The following is a 24,987-nucleotide window of genomic DNA, read 5'->3' on the forward strand; positions in this document are numbered from 1 at the left end:
TCATACCTACCACCCATTTCCTCCCACTTAGGACTGTATGACTGTAACTTGTTGCTTGTATCCTAAGATTTTTATTAATATTGATTGTTTCTTCGTTGCTTATTTGACCCCTATGATAATCACTGTGTTGTACCACATAATTCTTGACAAATGTATCTTTTTCTTTTATGTACACTGAGAGCATCTGCACCAAAGACTCTGTACAAATTGATGGTGAGACCATACTTGGCGTATTGTGTACAGTTCTGATCACCGCACCTCAAGATGGATATAATGGAACTGGAAAAGGTGCAAAAAAGGGCAACAAGAATGATTAAGGAAATGGAGCACCTCCCTTATGAAACCAGGTTGCAACGCCTTGGTCTCTTCAGCCTTGAAAGACGGTGTTTAAGGGGTGACTTGGTCGAAGTGTATAAAATCATGCATGGGATAGAAAAGGTGGATAGAGAAAAATTCTTTTCTCTATCACATAATACTAGGACAAGGGGGCACTCCCTAAAGCTTATAGGTAAGAAAGTGAGGACCAATAAAGGGAAATATTTCTTCACCCAGAGGGTCCTTGGTTTGTGGAATTCCCTTCCAGAAGAGGTCGTGACAGCTGTCAGCCTGGATAGCTTCAAGGCAGGATTAGACAGATTCATGGATGCCAAGTGTATCATAGGTGGTTATGGAAAAGGATGTCCAAGTGCCGTCTCTATGTTGGTTGAGGCAGGCAGGATTCCCTTGAGTACCATTTGTTGGGGGTCAGGGGAAAGGGAGGGTCTTGCCTTCTCTTTCTGCTCAAGATCCCCATGGACAATTGGTGGGCCACTGTGTGACACAGAATGCTGGACTCGATGGGCTTTGGCCTGATTCAACAGGGCTCTTCTTATGTTCTTATGTACACATGGCTTCTGCGCATGCATAGCAAATGACAATTTTGTGTGCCGACGCTCGCCCGAGCGAGATTTCAGCAATTCCCGCCGACTTTCTGCTTCTGTGCATGCGCGGAAGCAAAAACAGCAGCGAAAATCGCTGAAATCTCACTCAGGCGTGGCTCTGTTGCAGCTATAAAGAGCCGGAGTGGTGCAGTGGTTAGAGTGCAACACTGCAGGCTACTTCAGCTGCTAGCTGTAGTCCAGCAGTTCAAATCTCACCACCGGCTCAAGGTCGACTCAGCCGTCCATTCTTTCGAGGTGGATGAGGGCCCAGAATAATGGGGGCAATAGGCTGATTCTGTAAAGTGCTTAGAGAGGGCTGCAAAAAGCACTACAAAGTGGTATATAAGTCTAAATGCTATTGCTACAATTGGAGGACTTCCTGCTTCTCTGTTTACAATTGAAACTGAAACACACGTATTAGGAAAGCGTGAAGCTATTGTGCCACTTGATCTCTTTCCTGACCTAAATAAACAGCAGTCAAGATACTAGACTGACACACAACCTCCCATTTAATCTGGCCTTCCTCCCACCCGGTTGCACCGATATTAATTAGTTTTAGGAGGTGATTCAACCCCTCCCCAATTCATCTTGTCTCCCCGTCCCTTTCTGTAAAAGCGGTCCTTAACAAATGGGCAATTAGCGACCCATCTTCTCAGGTTTTCGTAGCCCCTTGGTCTTCCATCAGTCTGAACGGCACTCAGTTTAATAGCCCGCCTGCATGCCACGCTCTCTACAGCTCCACTTTTTAAGTAGATTAACGGCATCGGTTTCTGGGCTTCCAAGAGTTGCCCCTCTTGAAATCATCTGATCCAAGGAATTTAGAAGTGATTTAAAGCTGGACTCTCCGACCCCATCATTCTCAGCCCATGGAGAATAGAAAAATAGAAGAACAGAATAATAATAGAATGAGGGAATGAGGGAATGAGGGAGTGGAGTTGAGAACAGAACAGAATAGAATAATGAAATCAAGTCTGAGAGATTTGCACAATATATTAAACCTGCGAGCACAACTTAATTAAAGAATGTTGTTTTATGGACTGAATATTGTATGCCCTCAATGAAACCATATTATAGTTTTACCCAGAAGAGAGAGAGAGAGAAGATATAGAGATAGAGATGATAGAGATAGAGATAGAGAAATAGAGAGATTTATTACATATACAGTATAGAGATATATTATTATATATAGCCGCTCCGAGTCCTCGGAGAGGGGCAGCATACAAATCTAAATTATTATTATTATTATTATTATTATTATTATTATTATTATTATTATTATTTAGATATAGAGATATATGACTAGGTGACCTTGCCCGTGCAAAACTAGAATTCATGGTCTCCTGGTTTGTAGCCTGATGCTGTTGGGGAAAAAATGACAAGCAACATGAGAAAATATTATTTGACTGAAAGAGTAGTAGATCCTTGGAAAAAACTTCCAGCAGCCGTGGTTGGTAAATCTACAGCAACTGAATTTAAACATGCCTGGGATAAACATAGATCCATTCCTAAGATAAAATACAGAAAATAGTATAAGGGCAGACTAGATGGACCATGAGGTCTTTTTCTGCTGTCAATCTTCTATATTTCTCTGCCTTGATCATTATATCAATGGCACTTGGTTATTTTTTTAGATATTATTTATTTCTTATCAAACATTCTGCTTGAAAAAATTGATTAGACTTCTTAACTTTTCCTACTGTGCTACTTATAAGGTACTCCTAGCAATAAAAATTGCTAATTCCAAACATAGATAGTCCTCGACAATTCACTTAGTGACTGTTTGAAGTTGCAACAGCCTTGAAAAGGGTGACTTATGACCCTTTTTCATGCTTAATGGCCATTGCTGCACCCCGATGGTCACGTCATTTAAATTCAGAGGCTTGACTCACAGTTATGACGGTTGCAGTATCCCACGGTCATGGGACCCCCCCTTCTGAGACAAGTATTGTCAAGGGGGAGGCCAAATTTGCTTAAAAACCATATCGCTAATTTAACAATTGCAGTGATTCACTTAACAACTGTCGCGAGAAAGTTCGTTAAATGGGGCCAAACTCACTTAACAAATTCCTCATTCAGCAACTTAAAATCTGGGCTTAACATTGGAGACTAGCTCTAAATTAGATAGCGAAGTTGGGTTCGGTTTTCCATTAATCCAAACCAGCAGATGAAGCAAGACACCAAAGCTACATTTTTGTCAAGCGTTCAATTATCTAAAGCAAGTGGGACGTAAGAAATTCCAGAGTGAAGGAAGAACCACAAAGATTCTGTTTCTATGTGACCACCAGGACAAAATTGAACGGGTCCAAAGACGGGCTACAAAAATGGTGGAAGGTCTTAAGCATAAAATGTATCAGGAAAGACTTCATGAACTCAATCTGTATAGTCTGGAGGACAGAAGGGAAAGGGGGGACATGATCGAAACATTTAAATATGTTAAAGGGTTAAATAAGGTTCAGGAGGGAAGTGTTTTTAATAGGAAAGTGAACACAAGAACAAGGGGACACAATCTGAAGTTAGTTGAGGGAAAGATCAGAAGCAACATGAGAAAATATTATTTGACTGAAAGAGTAGTAGATCCTTGGAACAAACTTCTGGCAGACGTGGTTGGTAAATCCACAATCACTGAATTGAAACTTGCCTGGGAAAAACATATATCCATCCTAAGATAAAATACAGGAAATAGTATAAGGGCAGACTAGATGGACCATGAGGTCTTTTTCTGCCGTCAGTCTTCTATGTTTCTATGTTAGCTTCAGAGATGAACTATTAAAAAGTCCATTTCACACAATTATAAAGAGCCAATGTTCCCATCATAGGCCAAGAAATGGTTTGGGGTATGGGTTATGTATTTTTCTCCCAATGCCGGATTGAGTTACCGTATTTTTCGAAGTATAAGATGTATAAAAGTATAAGACGCACTTTAGTTTGGGGGGGTGAAAAATCTACCTACCAGGTATTCATCTGGCTAGCATCCTTAGTCTGGTCAGCTTCAGTACATTATTTTATTCCCTGGTTTGGGCTGAAAAAAAACCCTTATTTGGAGTGAGTAGCAATGAAAAATCCTGCAAGGGTGTAAGAGCTGGGAAGATTGTTAACACCTTGTTAGGGCTAGGAAAAAAAGAAGCTTTGAAAAAGCTACAGAATATAAGACGCACCCAAATTTTCAGCCTGTTTTAGGGAGGAAAGGGTGAGTCTTATACTCCGTAAAATACGGTATATTTTTTACGCTGCCGTGATTTTCATTTTTAATCATATTACGGTTTGAAAGTCTTCAACTGCTCAGAGCTAGACACAATTTGAGTCACCTATAAGCCAAATAAAATATATGAATACAAAAATAGTCCCAATCTCAACACATGGACACACGTCAAAACTCTGGAATCCCAATACTGTATAGGATTGACAATGCTATGTCAACTCTCTGCTCGAAGAGATCCAAGAAAAACTAGCCAACTATCTATAGGTCATTGGCCCCACTGGGAAACTGCCCTTACTGTTAAGAAACTTTTATTAACTTTCTCTTCAAATCACTTTTCCTATATAGGTTGTTCTCAATTTACAGCCATTCATTTATTTATCTCTGTCTTTCTATCATCTATCATTTGAAATTACAAGAAAGTGGGAAAAGCGACAAAACTTTTTTTTTCACACTTCTGACCATTACAGTCACATGTTCAAAATTCATACACATGGCAACTGGATCATATTGTTTTGGCCATAGTTTTTATTGATTTTTATGAATTTGCATCTTAATGTTTTCAGATAAATCGACATCCGTACATTTATATTCATAATAATATGAAGTCCTCGGAGACGGGCGGCATATAAATCAAGTAAATAAGTAAATAAGTAAATAAGTAAATAAGTAAATAAGTAAATAAGTAAATAAGTAAATAAGTAAATAAGTAAATAAGTAAATAAGTAAATAAGTAAATAAGTAAATAAGTAAATAAGTAAATAAGTAAATAAGTAAATAAGTAAATAAGTAAATATATTCTTTAGTTTACATATTAAATGTATACAATTATTTTTCTGTTTCCGCGTCCATCTATTGATCTTTTGTCTTTCCTTTTTGTATCCATTTGTACCAATTAGTCCAGGTGTTATAATATTCTTTCTGGTTGTTCAGCTTCATCGTTAGCTTGTCCATTTACACACAATTGTCGATTTTACATGTTACTAATTCAACAGCTGCAGAGATTCAATTAATAGCCATAGCAAGAAAGGTCATAGAAAGAGACCAAAACTCCCTTGACAACTACCTCACATAGCCATAAGTCGAGGACCAGTTACAAACTTAAAACCGTTAATCCCTAGTTTGCACATTGGATTGAGAAGACTTCTGCTACATAATAATGAATTTGAAGATGTCAGAAAACTAGCAGCTAAGCTGGAAGGAGGAGTCAAGGAGCAACCTAGCTTAGAATCCTTGCGTAGTCACAAAAGGCATGAGCTTGACTTCCTCCAAGATCCATGATGTCTTATCTGGTCATTCCCAGGGAAAAGCAAGCAAAATTATTGTAACATAGAGGGCACAGAACAATAAAATTGGTTGCTTTAGCTATTTGCAAGTGCCTCTGGTTATTTGCATGGAATAGTAGTGTGCGATTGTATCTCCTCTCAAGAACAAACCCAACGCAACCCAACAAGACTGACACAGACTTCAGAGGATCATCAGAACTGCAGAAAAAAACAATAGCTGCCAACCTGCCTTCCACTGAGGATCCGTATATTGCACAAGTCAAAAAGAGGGCGGGGAAAATATTTACTGACCCCTCGCATAAACTGGACATAAATTGGACATAAACTGTTTCAACTCCTATCCTCAAAACGTTGCTACAGAGCACTGCACACCAAGACAACTAGATACAAGAACAGTTTTTTCCCTCAACGCCATCACTCGGTTAAACAAATAATTCTCTCAACACTGTCAAACTATTTACTAAGTCTGCATTACTATTACTACTAGTTTTTCTCATCATTTCTATCACCCATTTCCTCCCACATATGATTGTATGACTGTAACTTGCTGCTGGTATCCTAATATTTTATTAAATATTTTATTAAATATTTAAAAATTATTTCTTCATTGCTTATTTGACCCCTATGACAATCATTAAGTGTTGTACCTCATGATTCTTGACAAATGTATATTTTTCTTTTATGTACACTGAGACCATCTGCACCAAGACAAATTCCTTGTGTGTCCAATCACACTTGGCAAATAAAATTCTATTCTATTCTATTCTATTCCATTCCATCCTTAAGATTTTTATTAATATTGATTGTTACTTCATTGCTTATTTGACTCCTATGACAATCATTGTGTTGTACCTCATAATTCTTGACAAATGTATATTTTCTTTGATGTACACTGAGAGTGGATGCATCAAAGACAAATTCCTTGTGTGTCCAATCACACTTGGCCAATAAACCTATTCTATTCCTATTCCTATTCTACTTTACTCTATTCCTCCTCTATATTCTATTCTATTCTCTCTCCAGCAGGCTCATTGGATGCCATTTTCTGACCACCTCCCTATCCTAAACCTCTGAATATTTCTCAAATGTCGCTAACCTGAACAGGTGTCATTCTTCAGGTAGGGCCTTGCCAATGCAGGATAAACCTCCATGATTCAACCCTGCAGTTTGGGAATGATATTTCTAATGATGTAAGATCGCATCAATTAAAATACCAAGGCCATTTTCTCATGGACAATTACCGAACCAGTATCCTTATATTAATAAATGTTGGTTTTAAGTGGGAGGAAAGAGGTATTTAGGACTTCAAAGGTTGTAATCAGCACCTGGTGCTCAACAAACTGGTGATCCGTGCAAGCCAAACAGACAGAACATTATGGCACCTGCATTTTGGATCGACTTCAACCTCCAAAAGTAGATCTGGCAACAGATGATCCTTTAGGGCAACCTATACTGAATGCAAGGGAGGGTTGCTGGATTACGATAAAGGCCTTGTTCCAGACACAGCTGGCCGGAGAGTTAAAAAAACCAATGACAATAAATGAAAAAGGTTTTTTTTCCCACCCTCAAGTCAAGTTGCTTTAGATCCAATTCCAGGTCTTCTTTGGATTTGACCCAGTTTCAGTTCAGAAGGAAAGGTGAAGTAGATTTTTCCCCGTATTTTCCACCCCCAAAACTAAGGTGGGTCTTATGCTCCGGTGCGCCTTATACAGTGGTACCTCTACTTAAGGACTTAATTCGTTCCGTCGCCAGCTTCTTAAGTAGAAAAGTTTGCAAGTAGAAGCAATTTTTCCCATAGGAATCAATGTAAGAGCAAATAATGCGTGCAAATCCATTAGGAAAGAAATAAAAGCTCGGAATCTGGGAGGGAGGAGGAGGAGGAAGAAGAGGAGGAGGACAGTCGCTGCCCAGAGCGAAGGGAGCGTTTCTTTTCTCTGGAAAGAGGTTTATTCCCTCTCCAAGTGCCCAGAGAAAGGAAAATGCTTTGTTCGCGTTGGACTGTCAAAGCCTCCTTAATCGCCACCAAAATACTCCTCTGGCAGCCCAGAAAAGCCCGAGATGGCCGGGATTAAAGGGGAAATGGCAGGAAACTGGCCGGGCCTTTGTGCTGCACTCAAATTTCCTGGGAAATTTTTACGGGCTCGGGTTCTTAAGTAATAATTATAATAATAATAATTTATTGGATTTGTTTGCCGCCCCTCTCCGCAGACTCGGGGCGGCATAGGAAGTAGGAAATGGTTCTTAAGAAAAGGCTAAGAGAGTAGTACGAATCTCAGGGGGGAGTTGATTCCAGAGGGCCGGGGCTGCCACAGAGAAGGCTCTCCCCCTAGGTCCCGCCAGACAGCTTTGCTTAGGCAATGGGACCTGGAGAAGGCCAACTCTATGGCACCTGACCAGTCACTAGGATACGTGAGGGAAAGACAATCCCATAAGTAATCTGGTCCATCTTTTAACGACCTCATTACCCCTCGCAAGGACGCATAATCCAAGGACGTGATGGCTCAGTGGCTAAGATGCTGAGCTTCTTGATTGAAAGGTTGACAGTTCGGCGGTTTGAATCCCGAGTACTGCCTAACAGAGTGCGGTCCCATTACTTGTCCCAGCTTCTGCCAACCTAACAGTTCGAAAGCATGTTAAAAAGGCAAGTAGAAAAATAGGGACCACCTTTGGTGGGAAGGTAACAGCTTTCCATGTACCTTTGGAGTTTAATCATACCGGCTACTGACCATGGAGACTGGACAACAGTCCTGTCCAGTCCAGTCCATTAGAAATGTAGATGAGCACCACCCCCTATAGTCAAGAACAACTAGCACGTATTTTATTTTATTTATTTATTTGTATTTATTTTATTTTATTTATTTATTTTGTCCAATACACAATGAGAGTTTTAGTGGGTGTATATATATATATATATATATATATATATATATATATATATATATATATATACACACACATAGTAAAATACATGATGAAGGTTATAGAGGAGATACTCATAGTAAAATATATCTGTGAAAGAATAGAAAAGAAGATATAGGAATAGAACATATCAATGAAAGAATAGAAGAAGAGATGTAGGAATAGAAGAAAGGTATAGGAGATATAGGAGAGTAACAGGATAGGGGACAGAAGGCACTCTAGTGCACTTCTGTCCCTTACTGACCTCTTAGGAATCTGGATAGGTCAACCGTGGATAATCTAAGGGTAAAGTGTTGGGGGTTTGGGGATGACACTATGGAGTCCGGTAATGAGTTCCACGCTTTGACAACTCGGTTACTGGAGTCACATTTTTTTACAGTCAAGTTTATACAAGGGGAAGTCTTCAGAGAGGGGCGGCATACAAATCTAATAAATTATTATTGTTGTTGTTATTATTATTATTATTATTATTATTATTATTATCATCTTTTTAATCCCTTGCAGGGTGGAGTCTGGGCAATGTGTTTAATGGCTGGATGCTCTTCTGGTCACCAATGCGGAGTTTTGTTCAGTGAATATATTCTCATTGTGCCCAGAGAGAGAAATATTCGCCTCTGCCTAGGATTGAACTCACAACCTCCTGATTGTGAGTTGAGAATTCCATGGGTCGGTCAGGTGACCAATAACATCTTCTGCAGTGGTTAAATTAAACCGTTGAATCTAGGTTGAAAGCCTCTCTCCAGAGAGCTCCTTCATAACTTTGATGGGTCACTGAACAATTGGTCGAAAGGGAAGGACTATCTGTATTAGTGTTTGCCTCTCCTAGTATTTCTCAATTCATTTGCCCTTCTTTAATAAACATTTTAACAGGGGTGACAACCCGATCTACTTGTTTTAAGTTGTTTGCCATGTCTGTATAACGTGCAACTGTTTATTCTGTTTTCCTGTTAAACACAAGTTCATTAATCCACAAACCATTAGTTTTCAGACCCGTCCTTGCATCATGCAACCTTTTCAATATTTGCTGCAAATTGCAAAATTTGAGTTCTCAGCCAGCATTGCATCATTTGTGTTCAAAAGTACAGGTGCGTTCACATCCTCAACTGACACATCCCCAGCATCATTATAAGATTCTTGAGATGGTTATTCATTCAGGATGAATGAGTGCATCATTGAACAAATAAGAAAGCCGGTTTGGTCGAGATAAAGTGTTGGCCTAGAAACCAACAGACAGTGGGTTCTAATCCCAATTTATGTACGAAAGCTAATTTGAGACTTTGGGCCAGTTCCTTTCTCTCAATCTAATCCACCTCACAAGATTGTTGTTATGGGAAAAATAGGAGGAGGGATTATTAAATATGTTACCTGTAAAATAATAAAGATTGGATTAAAATCTAACACATAAATAAAAATAAGGAGAATTGCAAATACTTTTCTTACTCCCTTCTGTATTCTGAGCTAAAGACTCACTAAGCATTCCATTAATTCTCACACAGATTGCTAACCTTGCAATTTATTGATGAAATGGCCAGATAAATTTGATATATAAATTTCAGTTACATTCAGCAATCCCTTCTCAACACCGTGCTTGTAGAAAGCATTCCATAACTTAAGACTATCTACTTTATCAAAAGCTTTCTCTGGATCCACAAAGATAATAAACTTTTATACATATAAATGGAAGATAAACGATCCTGTTTATACACCCCTTCCCAGCATAAAGCCAAGGTGTATTTCTCAAATTTTGTTCACTGATCCTACCTGTACCCATTCAATCAGAGATTTTTCAAACACATTGCCCAAACACACGCAACAAACTAATCCACGCAACAAACTAATCCATGTATTGCATTTACTCCAGGAGTGGTTTCTAAAACCCATTGCTACCGTTTCATGTGCACATATGACACTTCTACACATTTATTTATTTATTTGTTTGTTTGTTTATTTGTTTATTTATTTATTCAATTTTTATGCCGCCCTCCTCCTTAGACTCAGGGCGGCTTACAACATGTTAGCAATAGCACTTTTTAACAGAGCCAGCTATTGCCCCCACAATTTGGGTCCTCATTTTACCCACCACGTAAGGATGGAAGGCTGAGTCAACCTTGAGCCGGTGATGAGATTTGAACCACTGACCTTCAGATCTACAATCAGCTTCAGTGGCCTGCAGTACAGCACTCTACCTGCTGCGCCACCCCGGCTCACTCATGCGCAGGAGCATCCTGGGTGGGTGGGCCCAGCCTCCCGCCACCGCTGCTACTGATTCAGAGAACCAGGCCAAATCTAGAGCAACCCACTGATTTACTTTCACTATTGTTCCGTTTATTAAATGTACAATAATTGTGTTCTTCCACTCATACATACCGGTAAGTTATTTTTGTTAGGCACATTACCAGATAAATATGATAAAGGAAATATATATTTAATATTACAGCAGCAAGAATTGTACTTGTGCAACACTGGAAGAATTAGGAAACATTCACAGAAGAAGAAATAATTAAAAAAATATTAGATTGTGGTAATGGATAGATTAACACTGAAGAAGAAGAAAAAGAAGACAGAATATTTTGGAACTTTGGATCTGTTTTATGAATGGCTGGACAATAGACATAGAAATTAGGGGTTTAATATTGTCATGTAAACAAATTGACTCAGACAGTACTCAGTTCACTAAAAGCACTTATTGTGTACGAAGATAAAATATATAAATCATTGGTTGGATTGATGGTTCTTTCTGCACTCGGGGTATTTTTGGAAAAGTTGTCACTTTTTAGTGAATGTCCCAACTCCAGAAGTTGTGAATGTCCCAACACTGGAAGTTTTTAAGCAGATGTTGGATAACCATCTGTCTGAAGTAGTGTAGGGTTTCCTGCCTAAGCAGGGGGTTGGACTAGAAGACCTCCAAGTTCCCTTCTGATTTTGTTGTTGCTGTTGTTGTTATTGTATTATTATTATTATTATTATTATTATTATTATTATTATTATTATTAATGGTGTCAGCCTGTCTGAGCCACAATTCAAAGGCCCTCCTTGTTCCTCTTTCTCACATTCTTGCAACAGAATGTGAAGAAACTCAGAAACCACAAAATATGAGTATTTCCTATCGATAACCATGATGTCAACCACTTCCATTTTTAAAATATTTATTTATTTAATTTGTATTGCACCCATTCCCAAGGGACTCAGGGTTGCTTAACAACAATAGAGACAGCCACAATTTTCCATGTTGGTTTTCGAATGCCACCTATCTACCTATTGAACCTAATTCCCTGCAACTTCCGATTTGGTTCGCTTGAAATGTCCTACCTGTCCATGAACACTTCAACTTCAACTGCAACAATACACGAGCAGCACACAATAGATTCAAACTCAACGTAAAACGCTCCACACTCGACTGCAGAAAATAAAACTTCAGAAACAGAGCGGTCAACGCCTGGAATGCCCTACATGACTCTGTGGTTTCTTCCCCAAACCCCCAAAACTTTAACCTTAGACTGGCTATGGTCAACATCACCCCATTCCTAAGAGGTCTATAAAGGACACATATAAGCGCGCCACTGTGCCTACCGTCCCTGTCTTACTGTCCTTTCTCTGAATTTACCTGTACCTACTTCGCTTATGTTTATGTTTATACCAATACCTGCTATCTTCTGCATGTTTGACAAACAAAATAAATAATAAATAAATAAATAAATTTATGAATCCCAGCAACCGGTTAGGTCCCACAGAGTCAGCCTTCTAAAGGTCCCATCAACTAGACCAGTGTTTCCCAACCTTGGCCACTTGAAGATATTTGGACTTCAACTCCCAGAATTCCCCAGCCAGTGAATGCTGGCTGGGGAATTCTGGGAGTTGAAGTGCAGATATCTTCAAGAGGACAAGGTTGGGAAACACTGAACTAGACAATGTCGTTTGGTGGGGACTAGCGGAAGAGCCTTCTTTGTGTGGGGGGGGTGCCCCTCTGGAATCAACTCCCCCCAGAGATTCGTGTTGCCTCCACCCTCCTCGCCTTCCGTAAGAGCCAAGCTTGGGGTTATTAGATTCTTCCTCCTGACCAATGAATGTATAGTGTGTTTGTTGATTGAAGGGTTAAGTATGTATTTTAATCGGTTCTTCAGTTTTTTAGTTGTAACTGAATTTTAATTATCTGGATTTCGATATATATTGTCTTTTTTTATATGTTGTAAGCCACCCCCATATAAATCCAATAAACTTCTTAAAATGTTCAGTATTGGGGCATCCACAATTTCTGGAAGCAAGCCATCTCCCTGAATTCCAACAGACAGGAAATTTCTCCTTACTTTTATATACACTGAGAGCATCTGCACCAAAGACAAATTCCTTGTGTATCCAATCACACGAGGCCAATAAAGAATTATGTTCTATTCTATTCTGTTCTGTTCTATGTCAGTTTATTTTTTATTTTTTTATTTATTCTTTGTCCAATATACAATACATATGGAAGAGAATAGACATTAAGTAATATATATGACGATAGAAAGTAAAAAGAAGAGAAGTAGATGGGAGGGAGGGAGTATATATGATATAAGAGATAAGGAGAGAATATATATAGATATAGATATATAGATATAGATAAGGAAAGAATATATATGACATATGAGATAGGGAAAGACAATTGGACAGGGGACGATAGGCACATTGTCTCTCTTGAATCTTTTAGAGTGGGCGAGGGAAATGAGCAGATTCCAGGTTTACAAAATGGATTATATTCTTAGCCACCCTGAGATGTTACAATCCAGAATGCAAAGGAGATGGCATATTTAGGATAAAAGAACGAGACATTCTGAGCACAGAATGGGGAGGTTTGGCTCGCCATTTCAGATCTCTGCTCACTGTATTTGCTACTTTAAAGAACCTACACCTGGTTTCCCACCCACAAACCTTCTTTGATTTGCCTGCCTTAAAGTATTTTACCCCTCCCCAAGTCAAAGATATGAGCAGACAGTGTTCAAAAATTAATCCTCTAGCCTTCTACTAGTCGGCAAGCCAAACTTGGTTGGCCAACATTTGCAAAAGCTAACCAAGGCCTATCCTGTTGTCCTATTGTCTTGTTTTGTTACTTTTTATCATTACTTATCTAATGTTTTGTTTGTACATATTATCACCCTATAATTGTTTGACAAAATAAATAAATAAAATAATAAATAAATCGTCCTTTTTTATCATTATTTAGAAACATACAAACATAGAGGATGGACGGCAGAAGAAGACCTCATGTTCCATCTAGTCTGCCCTTATACTATGTCCTGTATTTTATCTTAGGGTGGATATATGTTTATCCCAGGCATGTTTAGATTCAGTTACTGCAGATTTACCAACCACGTCTGCTGGAAAGTTTGTTCCAAGCATTTACTACTCTTTCAGTGAAATAATATTTTCTCACGTTGCTTCTAATCTTTCCCCCCAACCAACCTCAGATTGTGTCCCCTTGTTCTTGTGTTCACTTTCCTATGAAAAACACTTCCCTCCTGAACCTTATTTAACCATTTAACATATTTAAAGGTTTTGATCATGTCCCCCCTTTCCCTTCGGTTCTCCAGATTATACAGATTGAGTCCATTAAGTCTTTCCTGATCAGTTTCATGCTTAAGACCTTCCACCATTTTTGTAGCCCGTCTTTGGACCCATTCAATTTGATCCATATCTTTTTGTAGGTGAGTTCTCCAGAACTGGACACAGTATTCCAAATGGGGTCCCACCAGCGTTCTATACAGCATGATCACAATCTCCCTCTTTTAAACTCTTTTGGAAGGCAAGGAGGGTGGGGGCAGTGTGAACCTCTGGGGGGAGTTGATTCCAGAGCGCCGGTGCCCCCACAGAGAAGGCCCTTCCCCTAGGTCCCACCAGCCAACATTGTTTGGTCGATGGGACCCTAAGGAGACCAACTCTGTGGGACCTCATCGGTCACTGGGATTTGTGCGGCAGAAGGCGGTCTCAGAGATAGTCTGGTCCTATGCCATGTAGGGCTTTATAGGTCATACCAACACTTTGAATTGTGTCCAGAAACAGATCGGTAGCCAATACTGTCTGCAGAGTGATGACAAGATATGGGCATGTCTTGGAAGGCCCAAAACCGCTTGTGTGGCTTCATTTCGGACAATCTGAAGTTTCCGAACACTCTTCAAAGGTAGACCCACGTAGAGAGCATTGCAGTAGTCGAACCTCGAGGTGATAAGGGAATGAGTGACTGTGAGCAAAGACTCCCTATCCAAATAGGGCCGCAACTGGTGCATCAGGCAGACCTGGGCAACCCCCCCCCCCTCGCCACATATAAAGATGGTTTATAATGGTTGTTAGGGTCATTGGGTTTTATTTACTGTAGTTGTTCAACTTCTTTTTATTATTTGTATTGTTTTTATTGTTGTGAGTCCTACGGGATTGGGGGGCACAGAAGCCAAATAAATTGAATTAAATTATATTAAAAACACTACGAAAGCAATATGGGTAGTCCTCGACATACGACAAATGAGCCTGACATTTCTGTCATTAAGCGAGACCTTGGCTAAGTGACCTCTGCCCCACTCTACAACCTTTGTTGCCACCACGGTTAATCAGATCACTGCCGTTGATCATTGAGTAAGCCAACGGTTGTTAAGCGAATCAACTTCCCCCATTGGCTTGGCTTTAAATCATCTGGGGACACAGCAACGGTCACAAATGTGAATCCATCTGAATTTTGAACCCACGACCATGGAAATACTACGAAAATAGTATGTGAATAATAGTATGTGACAAATAACTGTGAAAAACACACCCCCGTCACCTTATTGGGTAAACTTTGAGGGGTCACTAAATGGGCCGTTGTAAGTCAGGGACCAGCCACAATCACCGTCCTCAGATTAAACGAGTTGGCAGGTGGGAACTCCTTGCCTGTTTCCTCTCTTCCCTTTCCTTTCCTTCCCTTTCTTTTCTTTCTTTTTATTTTCCCCCCTCTCTTTTCCGTTTCCCCCCCCCCTCCTCGACTTGCCTGTACATAAAGAGACTGCTCTGGGTTTACTCTGTGTGTGTGTGTGTGTGTATGTGTGTGTGTTTTTGTCACCCGTTAACCACATCCTGACTCTATTAAAGTTCCTGGCGCTGAACAAACAATGTAACTGTCGCGTGCAGCCGCCTGACTCTAATTGGATTAACTAAAACGGATCGGGCCTAGAATAGAGAGAGAGAGAGAGAGAGAGAGACAGGGCCGCCTCAGACAGCGGCGATGTTCATGTCGCTGTGGAAAAACCCTGAAAACCGATCGGGTGGGGGAAGCTCCCATCCCCCTTCTTGCAGAAGAGACACCGGAGGGGAAGAGGGGTGACCGGGGACGGGTGGGGAGAAGCAAAACAAAGGAAAAATAAAATTATTTTCCCAAAATGGAAGTCAGGGCCTTCTCTGAGAAGAAAGCGAGATGCCAAAAGACGTTCACCATTCTCGGAGAGAGGAGTTCGACTGCTTGGGTGCCCCTTTGGTGTGGCTGCTGGGTTTGGAGGAGGAAGCGTTAGAGGGCCCCGATGTGTGTGTGTATACACACACACAAATACATCCACTCACACACAAAATCACCGGTGGGCGCGCGGCTGGAGTTCCGATGACGTTAGAAGCCGCAGCTGCCATGGCTGGTTGAAAAAAATATTGGCGGTTCTCCAGAGTTTCAGAGCAAGACCCTAATCGCAGGCCTCAATTTGTGACAGTGATTCGTTTAGTGACTGTTTGTAGCTACCATGACCCTGAGGAAAAAAAGTAACTTAGGACCATGTCTCTCTCACATGCTTAGGCCCGTTGCAGCCTCCCCCCTGGGGGTGGTCATGTGATTCAAAATTTTATAACGGTCGCAGTGTCCCGGGGATCGCCTGAGACCTTTCCAATAAGCAAAGTAGAGCCAATTCACTTAAGGACCATGTTATTCGCTTAACCGCCACAGCGGTCCGTCTAATGACAGCGACAAGAAAAGTTGTGTGAGAAAACAGCGTTATCGAATGGGCAATAGGGAACATTGATTAACAGAGCCAATAGGGAGCATTGATCAACGGAGCGCCAAATTATTAAACTTGGGGCTCCGTTGTGGTCGTAACTCGAGGACTACCTACACTGAGTCTTCGCAGAGTTAGCCAAATGTATTTCTGAGCAAGGATGCTAATGCTCCACCCTAGGATAAAATACAAGAAATAGTATAAGGGCAGACTAGATGGACCAGAAGGTCTTTTTCTGCCGTCAATCTTCTATGTTTCTATGTTTCTAAGAGGCCTCCATGCAGATCCTTCCACACTGGGGACGGAGGGAGGGGGATTATTTACTTAAAACAATGTCCCCCCTCCTGAAAAAATTGTTAGAAATACTTCCTCGTACAGGAGACTCGCTTTGGGTCACTGCCTTTGTGAAATATCCCCACATGCAAATCACAAAATATTTGGGAGAGCAGCCCAGATCAACCAGTCTAAACAAAGTTCCCTTTTTCTATTTAATGTCTCCCTGACTCATTCACTCAGTCGCTCTATCTCTCCCTCTGTCTCCTACTATCTCTCCCTTCCCTCTTTCCCACTCTCTCTCCCTCTCTCCTTCCCTCCCTCTCACCCTCTCCCCTTCTCTCCCTCCCTCTCTCCTCCCTCTCCTCCTCTTTCCCTCTCTCCCTCTCTGCTTTCCCCTCCCTCTCCCTCCCTCTCCCTCCCTCCCTCCTCCACTCCCTCCCTCTCTTCCTACTTCCCTACCTACCTCTCGGCCTTCCTCCCCTCTCCCTTCCCCATTCTCCTCTCCCTCTTTTCCACCCGGTCTTTCCCCTCTCTCTCTCTCTCCTTCCCTCCCTCTTTGCCTTCCTCCCCCTCTCCCCTACTCTCACTCTCTCCTCTCTATCTAACGTACTCTTTCCCACTCTCTCTCCCTCTCTCCTTTCATCCCTCTCCCCCTCCCCCTCCTTCTTTCTCCCTCTCCCCCTCTCCTTTCCTTCCTCCCTCTCCCTCTCTCATCCGCCCTCCATTCTCCCCTCCTTTCTTCCTTCCCTCCCTCCCTCTCTGCCTTCTTTTCCCTCTCCCCTTCCTCTCTCTCTCTCTCTTCTCCCTATCTCATTCCCTCTCTTTCTCCTCCCTCCCCCTATGCCCTCCTCTCTCTCCTACCTTGCTCCCGCTTTCCCCTCCCTCTCACTCTTTCCTTCCCTCTCTCCTCTTCCTTCCCTCCCTCCCTCCACCTTCATCCCTTCTCCCGCTCCCTCCTCTATGTTTCTATCTCTCTATCTCACTCCCTCTCTTCTCCACTCCCTCCTCCCTTTCCTTTCTCTCTCCCTCCCTCTCCCTCTCCCCTCCCTCCTCTGTCTATCTCCGAGACCGCCTTCTGCCGCACGAATTCCAGCAACCGGTGAAGTCCCACAGAGTTGGCCTCCTTGGGGTCCCATCGACCAAACAATGTCGGCTGGTGGGACCTAGGGGAAGGGCCTTCTCTGTGAGGGCCCCGACCCTCTGGAAGCAGCTCCACCCGGAGATTTGCACTGCCCCCACCCTCCTCGCCTTCCGAAAGAGTTTAAAAACTCATATTTGCCACCAGGCCTGGGGTTCTTTAGATCTTCCCCCCTGACCGATGAATGCTTTCGTTTGACTGTTGATTGAATGATATTGAGTTTTTTTAATTAGAATTTTAAGGTTGTTTTTTAAGGAATAAATTGGATTGTTATTATTGTTTCTTGTTTTTCGGTACATGCTGTGAGCCGCCCCGAGTCCTCAGAGAGGGCGGCATTCACATCCAATTAAATCTAAATCTAATCATATCTCTCACACACATACACACACACACACACACAGGGGGAGATAACCAAACCTTGAAAAGGCCACATTAAAAATGAACAGAAAATGAGATTCCCTATCTTCAAGGCATGGTGAGAGAGAACTGAGGGAAGTTCTCTTGGAAGGAGAGGCCATTTTCTCTCTCTTCGCTAAGGGAAGTGACTGAACCAAATCGACAAAATTTCCGGAACACCTTCGGTTTTTGTGGTTCCCCTTCCCCCCACACAACACCACACTTTCGTACACAAAAGCATACAAACCCCACTCTCCAGAAAGAGGCGAGGGAGCAACAGGTTGCCTCAAAGAAAGAGACAGGGAGGCGGACGGGATGGTCGCAGAGAGATAAACTTAGCAAGAAGGCAGGGAATAATAATAATAATAATAATAATAATAATAATAATAATAATAATAATAACAACAACAACAACAAACAACAACAACAAAACAACAACAGTAGTAGTAATAGTAATAGTAGTAGCAGTAGTAGTAAGTTATTATTATTATTATTATTATTATTATTATTATTATTATTATTATTATTATTTAGTCTTCCATGCCGCCCCTCTTTGAAGACTCATAGTGTTTACAAGCGAATACGAGGCGGAAATCGGTTCACGGTGGAATCCACTTTCGCTTTGATAAAGGATTCTATCATCAGTGGGATTAAAAATGACAAAACAAAAAAGAAAACAATAGAGAAAGGATGAGGAAGGATGTGGAGTTAAAATATCAGCCTTGCCAATATGTGTTACAACATTTAACACCTAACACCATGGTGCATAAGAATAGAATAGAATAGAATAGAATAGGAGAGGAGAGGAGAGGAGCGGAGCGGAGCGGAGCGGAGCGGAGAGGAGAGGAGAGGAGAGGAGAGGAGAGGAGAGGAGAGGAGAAGAGAAGAGAATTCTTTATTGGCCAGGTGTGATTGGACACACAAGGAATTTGTCTTGGTGCATATGCTCCCAGCGAACATAAAAGAAAAAGATACATTTGTCAAGAATCATGTGGTACAACACTTAATGATTGTCATAGGGGTCAAATAAGCAATGAAGAAACAATCAATATTAATACAAATCTTAGGATCCAAGCAACAAGTTACAGTCACACAGTCCTAAGTGGAAGGAAATGGGTGATAGGAATGATGAGAACAACTAGTAGAAATAGAAGTGCAGATTTGGTAAATGCACTGCTCAAAAAAATAAAGGGAACACTTAAACAACTACACAATATAACTCCAAATCAAACTTCTGCGAAGTCAAGCTGTCCACTTCGGAAGCAACACTGATGGACAATCAATTTCACAGGCTGTTTTGCACATTCAACTATAAATGGATATATTTTATTTTTCTGTGAGGCAAAATATGCCTCTACTGCTGCCTACTTAAAAAGCGGGTGTCAATATTACATGGATGTGGCATTTGCATATTAACTTCTCACATGGCCCATCGATTCTGAATTTGTTTCATTTTTCCCCTCGGGTTCATTTCAAAGCTACCCAGGCCTGAAAAAGGTGATTAAACTTAAATCTGATTTAACTTTCTGTTCTCACCTCCCATGAGGCAAAATTAAATGGGAAGTTTGCTGTAGGGTTTAAGGTACCGGGCCTAGAAACCAGGAGACAGTGAGTTCTAGTCCGACCTTAAACATGAAGTAATAGACATGGCATACAAGTCTAATGAATTATTATTAATCATTATGAAAGTTGACTAGGCAACTTTGGTACAATCACCAGGTAAATTCTTCTTCCTGGACTGGATGAATTGCTCTCAGCCATTCTGGCCCAAGATTTCTCCACGGACCACCAAAACCCTCTCACGGACCACCAGTGGTCCATGGACCACAATTGAAATTGCAAATTCCATCACCACGCCACGGAGTCATTGAGTCACACTCAATTTTATAACAGTGCATCACACCTTCGTTAAACTAATCCAACTTCCCCCTTCAACTTTGCTTGTTGGAAACTGGCTGGGGAGTTTGTGAATGGCGATTGTGTGACCCTCGCAACCATCCTCAATGCGAACTGATTGCCGAGCCCCCTAATTTTTCCCAAGAAACAAATGAGCCATCTTGGCCTGATGCTTATAGCCTGGTCATGAACCACCGCTAATAGACATTGTCACAACAGAGATGCAACAGAGTCCTCGGAGAGGAATTATTATTATTATTATTATTATTATTATTATTATTATTATTATTATTATTATACACTGACTTTCCTATGAGCGAACATCTTCCGAAGCAGAGCAACAACTCTATGGGTTCAGTGAAAAAGTCTATGTTTAGCTTGGTTAAATAGTCATATCATGAGTTTAATTGGATAAATGGCCTAGATCAGTGATGGCAAACGAGTGCCACAGGTGGCACACATAGCCATATCTGCTGGCACGCAAGCTGTTGCCCTAGCTTAACTCCAACGTGCATGTATGTGCCAGCCAGCTGATTTTTGGCTCACACAGAGGCTCTGGGAGGGCGTTTTTGGCTTCCATAGAGCCTCCGGGAGGATGGGGGAGGGCGTTTTTACCTCCCCCGGCTCCAGGGAAGCCTTTGGAGCCTGGGGAGGGTGAAACACGAGCCTACTGGGCCTGCCAGAAGTTGAGAGACAGGCCATTTTTGGCCTTCAGAGGGCCTCCAGAAGGCAGGGGGGTGCTGCAACAGTCGGAAGCGTGAGGACCGGTCGTAAGTTATTTTTCTCCAGCACCGTCGTAACTTCGAACGATCACTAAATGAACAGTCATAAGTCAAGGACTGCCTGTACTGAAAAGCCACATCTCCTGGGTCCTTGAAGATGATAGCAAGCCTCCCTCGACCTCAATGAATGGGTGGAAACCCATAGAGACATTGCCTCCAATAAGAATGGCTTTGCTTTTTTCCCAACCAGGTTGTGAAAGTTGTGGTTTTCTAGGACTCCCAGTTCTAGAAGTTGCAGCCTGTGTGCTCACTCGGCGTCGAAGATGGCCAAGTGACGTCATCTTCCTCGTTGTGTAGAATGACACAAGGAAAGCAAATCGGTGCCAGGGTGTCACAATGAATGCAACATTGCCGCATGAAAGCCACTTTGGATTGGTGACTAAGGCATCAGGCAGGCAACCAGGTGACTGTGAGTTCTAATCACGCCTTAGCCTTGAAAGCCTGCTGGGTCACTTTGGACCAAGATATTATTATTATTGTTGTTGTTGTTGCTGCTGTTGTTGTTGCTGTTGTTGTTGTTGTTGTACAACACAGCAAACGAGATCACCATGCTGGATTTCGTATTTTATCACCAGTCGGGCGCTTCCCAAGCACCTAGGACTGCATGATGTAGCGGCGAATTAAGTGTGCCGATCCTAGTAAAGCGGCTTTTTTCAATTGACAGATGGACATTTGGTCAATTCCGATGGTTTTCATTATTATTATTGTTGTTGTTGTTATTGTTATTAACAACCAGGGGACCCAGGGGAAGAGCCTTCTCTGTGGCGGCCCCGGCCCTCTGGAACCAACTCCCCCCAGAGATTAGAATTGCCCCCACCCTCCTTGCCGTTCGTAGGCTGCTTAAAACCCACCTCTGCTGCCAGGCATGGGGGAATTGAGATACTCTTTCCCCCTAGGCCTTTACAATTTTATGCATGGTATGTCTGTATGTATGTTTGGTTTTTTATAATAATGGGTTTTTAACTGTTTTAGTATTGGATTATTATTATATGCTGTTTTATTGCTGTTGTTAGCCGCCCCGAGTCTGTGGAGAGGGGTGGCATACAAATCCAATAAATAGATAGATAGATAGATAGATAGATAGATAGATAGATAGATAGATAGATAGATAGATAGATAGATAGATAGATAGATAGATAGATAAACAAATAAATTATTATTATTATTATTATTATTATTATTATTATTATTATTATTATTATGACAAGGTTTTGAAACACAATACACCAGACCTCACAATTGTGGAAAAGGAAAAAGTGTCGATTATTGATGTTGCCATACCAAGTGACAGTCGAATTGATGAAAAACAACAAGAAACCCTTACCCGATATCAGGATCTTAAAATCAAATTAATACAAGTCTGCTATAATTCTAAAATTAAAAACATTCAACCTCACTTACTGCAACAGGAAAAACATACCCAGAGCCCAGAAGGGGGGTGGGGAATTAAAATATTTTCTACCGGTTCTATGTACCTGACCAACATTTTCCTACCAGTTCTGTGTACCTGACCATACCCATAAGAGCCCATCAATGTTCCCCATTCATCCACCCAACCAACCAACTCCTCCAAAGCAGAAAATAATCATTTAAGGACCCTACCTGTGCTGGAACGAGCCTTAGGCCTGGATTTGCACCCAAATCCGGTTGGGGATCCCCCAAGGAGACTGCTCGGAGGGAAAAGTCCAGAGCCGTATTCAGGAACGTAGGAAGGATACGTGGCGATCGGATGATGGCCGGAAGAAGACGCCCCTAAGGACGCCATGTTGCTCCGGGAATGAGACGATTCCAGCTTCATCGTTTCGGCCAGAGACACCTGATATTTAATGCATTCCTTCTCTTCTTGGCGACTAGACACCGTGGAACCCGGAGTGGAAATGGAAGGATCCGGAGAGACATCTTTAGGAGGGGTCGGCGGGAAGGTGAAGAGGTGTGGGCTGGAGTGGCCCGCCGACAGCGTGGAGGTAGAAGCCGGAGGGTAGACCGAAAGGGGACCCGGCGAGCTGTGGTGGATGGGAGCTTTGGAGAAAGGACTCAGATTCCATGGGGTAGCTCCGTGGTGGCTTCCCAAAGCTTTACTCCCATCCAGCCAAGGGAGGGAGCTGTGCAGCAAAGGTGGGCGACACACCTGGCTACCTGCCGGAACAGAAGACAACAAAGGAGGCCTCTGTTAAGCGGGATTCTCCATGAGATCAGGAGAAGTAGCCAGAACATAGGACATCCCAAAAAGAGCCAACCGATACGGGCATTTCCTTGACTTACAACCGACAACGGAGCCCAAAATTACCATCAATTAAGCCAGATGGCTGCTAAGTGAGACTTGACCCGCTTTTCGACCTTCCTGGCACTGGCAGGGCAACCTCACCTTTATCTCAACAGAGATCAAACCACATTTCCTTCAAGCACTGATAATGTTATCTAGTTGGGTCCTGAAATGTCTCCAGGAAAGCAGTCAAGCTCAGAGAACACCAAAGAGGCTGCTGGTTTTATCTCTGTCCAATCCTCCTGAGCATATGATTTTGGCACATACAAAGCCACCGAGAAGTCATTTCTGACCATAGCACACCGCCACACCACCACCCTCAGTGGGCCCTATGATGACAAGTCATTCTGCTAAATTCATTGACCGCCATTTCTGGGCTACAAGCTTAATGGGAAGGCTCTCTATGTTAGGGGACATGAAAGAGGTGTCATAGTCATACAATGCAGAAGATGCTCAAATGTCTCAACAGTGGTCCTCAAACTTGGCAACTTTAAGATTCATGGCATAGTTGGCTGGAGAATTCTGGGAGTTGAAGTCCACAAATCTTAAAGTTGTCAAGTTTGAAGACCTCTGCCTCACACTATAAGATGGTGGCCTGGCCAAGAAATTCAACTGTATCATTTGAGCAATATCTTAAAAGCTTTCCTGAATTTTTCCATCCTCATAATCCCCCCATAATTTATTTATTTATTTATTTATTCATTTGTCCAATACAAATACATAGGAAGAAAATAGACATGTGATAATATAAAAGAGGGTGAAAGTGAACTTAGAGGAGAGGATATAGGAAAGGAAGAGAATATATAAGATAGGTGGAAGAAAGGAAAGACAATTGGACAGGGGACGGAAGGCACACCAGTGCACTTATGTATGCCCGTTAGTGGCCTCCTAGGAACCTGGAGAGGTCAATCGTGGAGAGTCTAAGGGAGAAGTGTTGGGGGTTAGGGGTTGACATAATTGAGTCCGGTAATGAGTTCCACGCTTCAATAACTCAATTGTTGAAATCATATTTTTTACAGTCAAGTTTGGAGCGGTTCGTATTAAGTTTGAATCTGTTGCGTGCTCTTGTGTTATTGCGGTTGAAGATGAAGTAGTCATTGACCGGTATGACGTTGCAGCATATGATCTTGTGGGCAATACTCAAATTGTGTTTTAGGCGCCGTAGTTCTAGGCTTTCTAGGCCCAGGATTGTTAGTCTATTTTTGTAGGATATTCTGCTCCGAGTGGAGGAGTGAAGGGCTCTTCTAGTGAAATATCTTTGGACATTTTCAAGGGTGTTGATGTCTGAAATGTGGTATGGGTTCCAGACAGATGAGCAGTAGTCTAGGATGGATCTGGCAATATGTCCTCCATATCTTTGGAGGGATAATCTACATTTTGTCACCCTGTTCCTATCATCTGAGGAAGATGGGTGTCATAACGTTGACTCTAAGCCTTCCATCCTTCCAACGTGGATTAAATGAGGACCCAGATTGTTGGGGGCAATATGCTTACTCTCTGTAAAACCACTTAGAGAAGGCTGTAAAGCACTGTTAAAAGGTATATAAGTCTAAATGCTATCAGGTAGTTCCATGTATCTGTAGAACTGGGGCTAAATAATCTCGGTCTTAGCGTAGGTTTACAAAACACAAAGCAAACTAGCTTGATAAAAGATGCTAGAAAATATTTTTTTTAAAGTAAAACAAGAAACAGACCAGAAAATAAAAACAAGAGACCCATCAAATTGCTATTTTCTGATACTTCCAATAAACCTAGCCACAATTTAGCAGCTTCAAATATTAGTTGCGGTTTTGAGAAAAGCTTTAAAAATCAAATTAAGCCCTTTGCATATATGAATCATAACCATATTATTTTCTTTTTCTGCAAAGAAAAAATGGTTTTATAACTTTGTTTTTCTCTCCCCGCTTGGGGAAAAAGGAAACCCTTCACTTCTCAATTT

At 41.7% G+C, this 24,987-nt stretch overlaps 1 protein-coding gene across 4 annotated transcripts in view; it reads right to left on the reverse strand.

Moving 5' to 3' along the window:
• Positions 1 to 24,987, reverse strand: part of LOC139155756 (GATA-binding factor 3) — a 68,581-nt gene that overhangs the window by 30,741 nt on the left and 12,853 nt on the right. For all 4 annotated transcript variants that reach the window (XM_070731024.1, XM_070731027.1, XM_070731025.1 and 1 more), the window contains exon 3: positions 22,388 to 22,921. In XM_070731024.1, the coding sequence (XP_070587125.1) occupies positions 22,388 to 22,921 (534 nt within the window). The remainder of the gene's footprint in view (positions 1 to 22,387; positions 22,922 to 24,987) is intronic.

This window comes from Erythrolamprus reginae, unplaced genomic scaffold (assembly GCF_031021105.1).
Source record: "Erythrolamprus reginae isolate rEryReg1 unplaced genomic scaffold, rEryReg1.hap1 H_52, whole genome shotgun sequence".
In the NCBI taxonomy this organism is placed as follows: domain Eukaryota; kingdom Metazoa; phylum Chordata; class Lepidosauria; order Squamata; family Dipsadidae; genus Erythrolamprus; species Erythrolamprus reginae.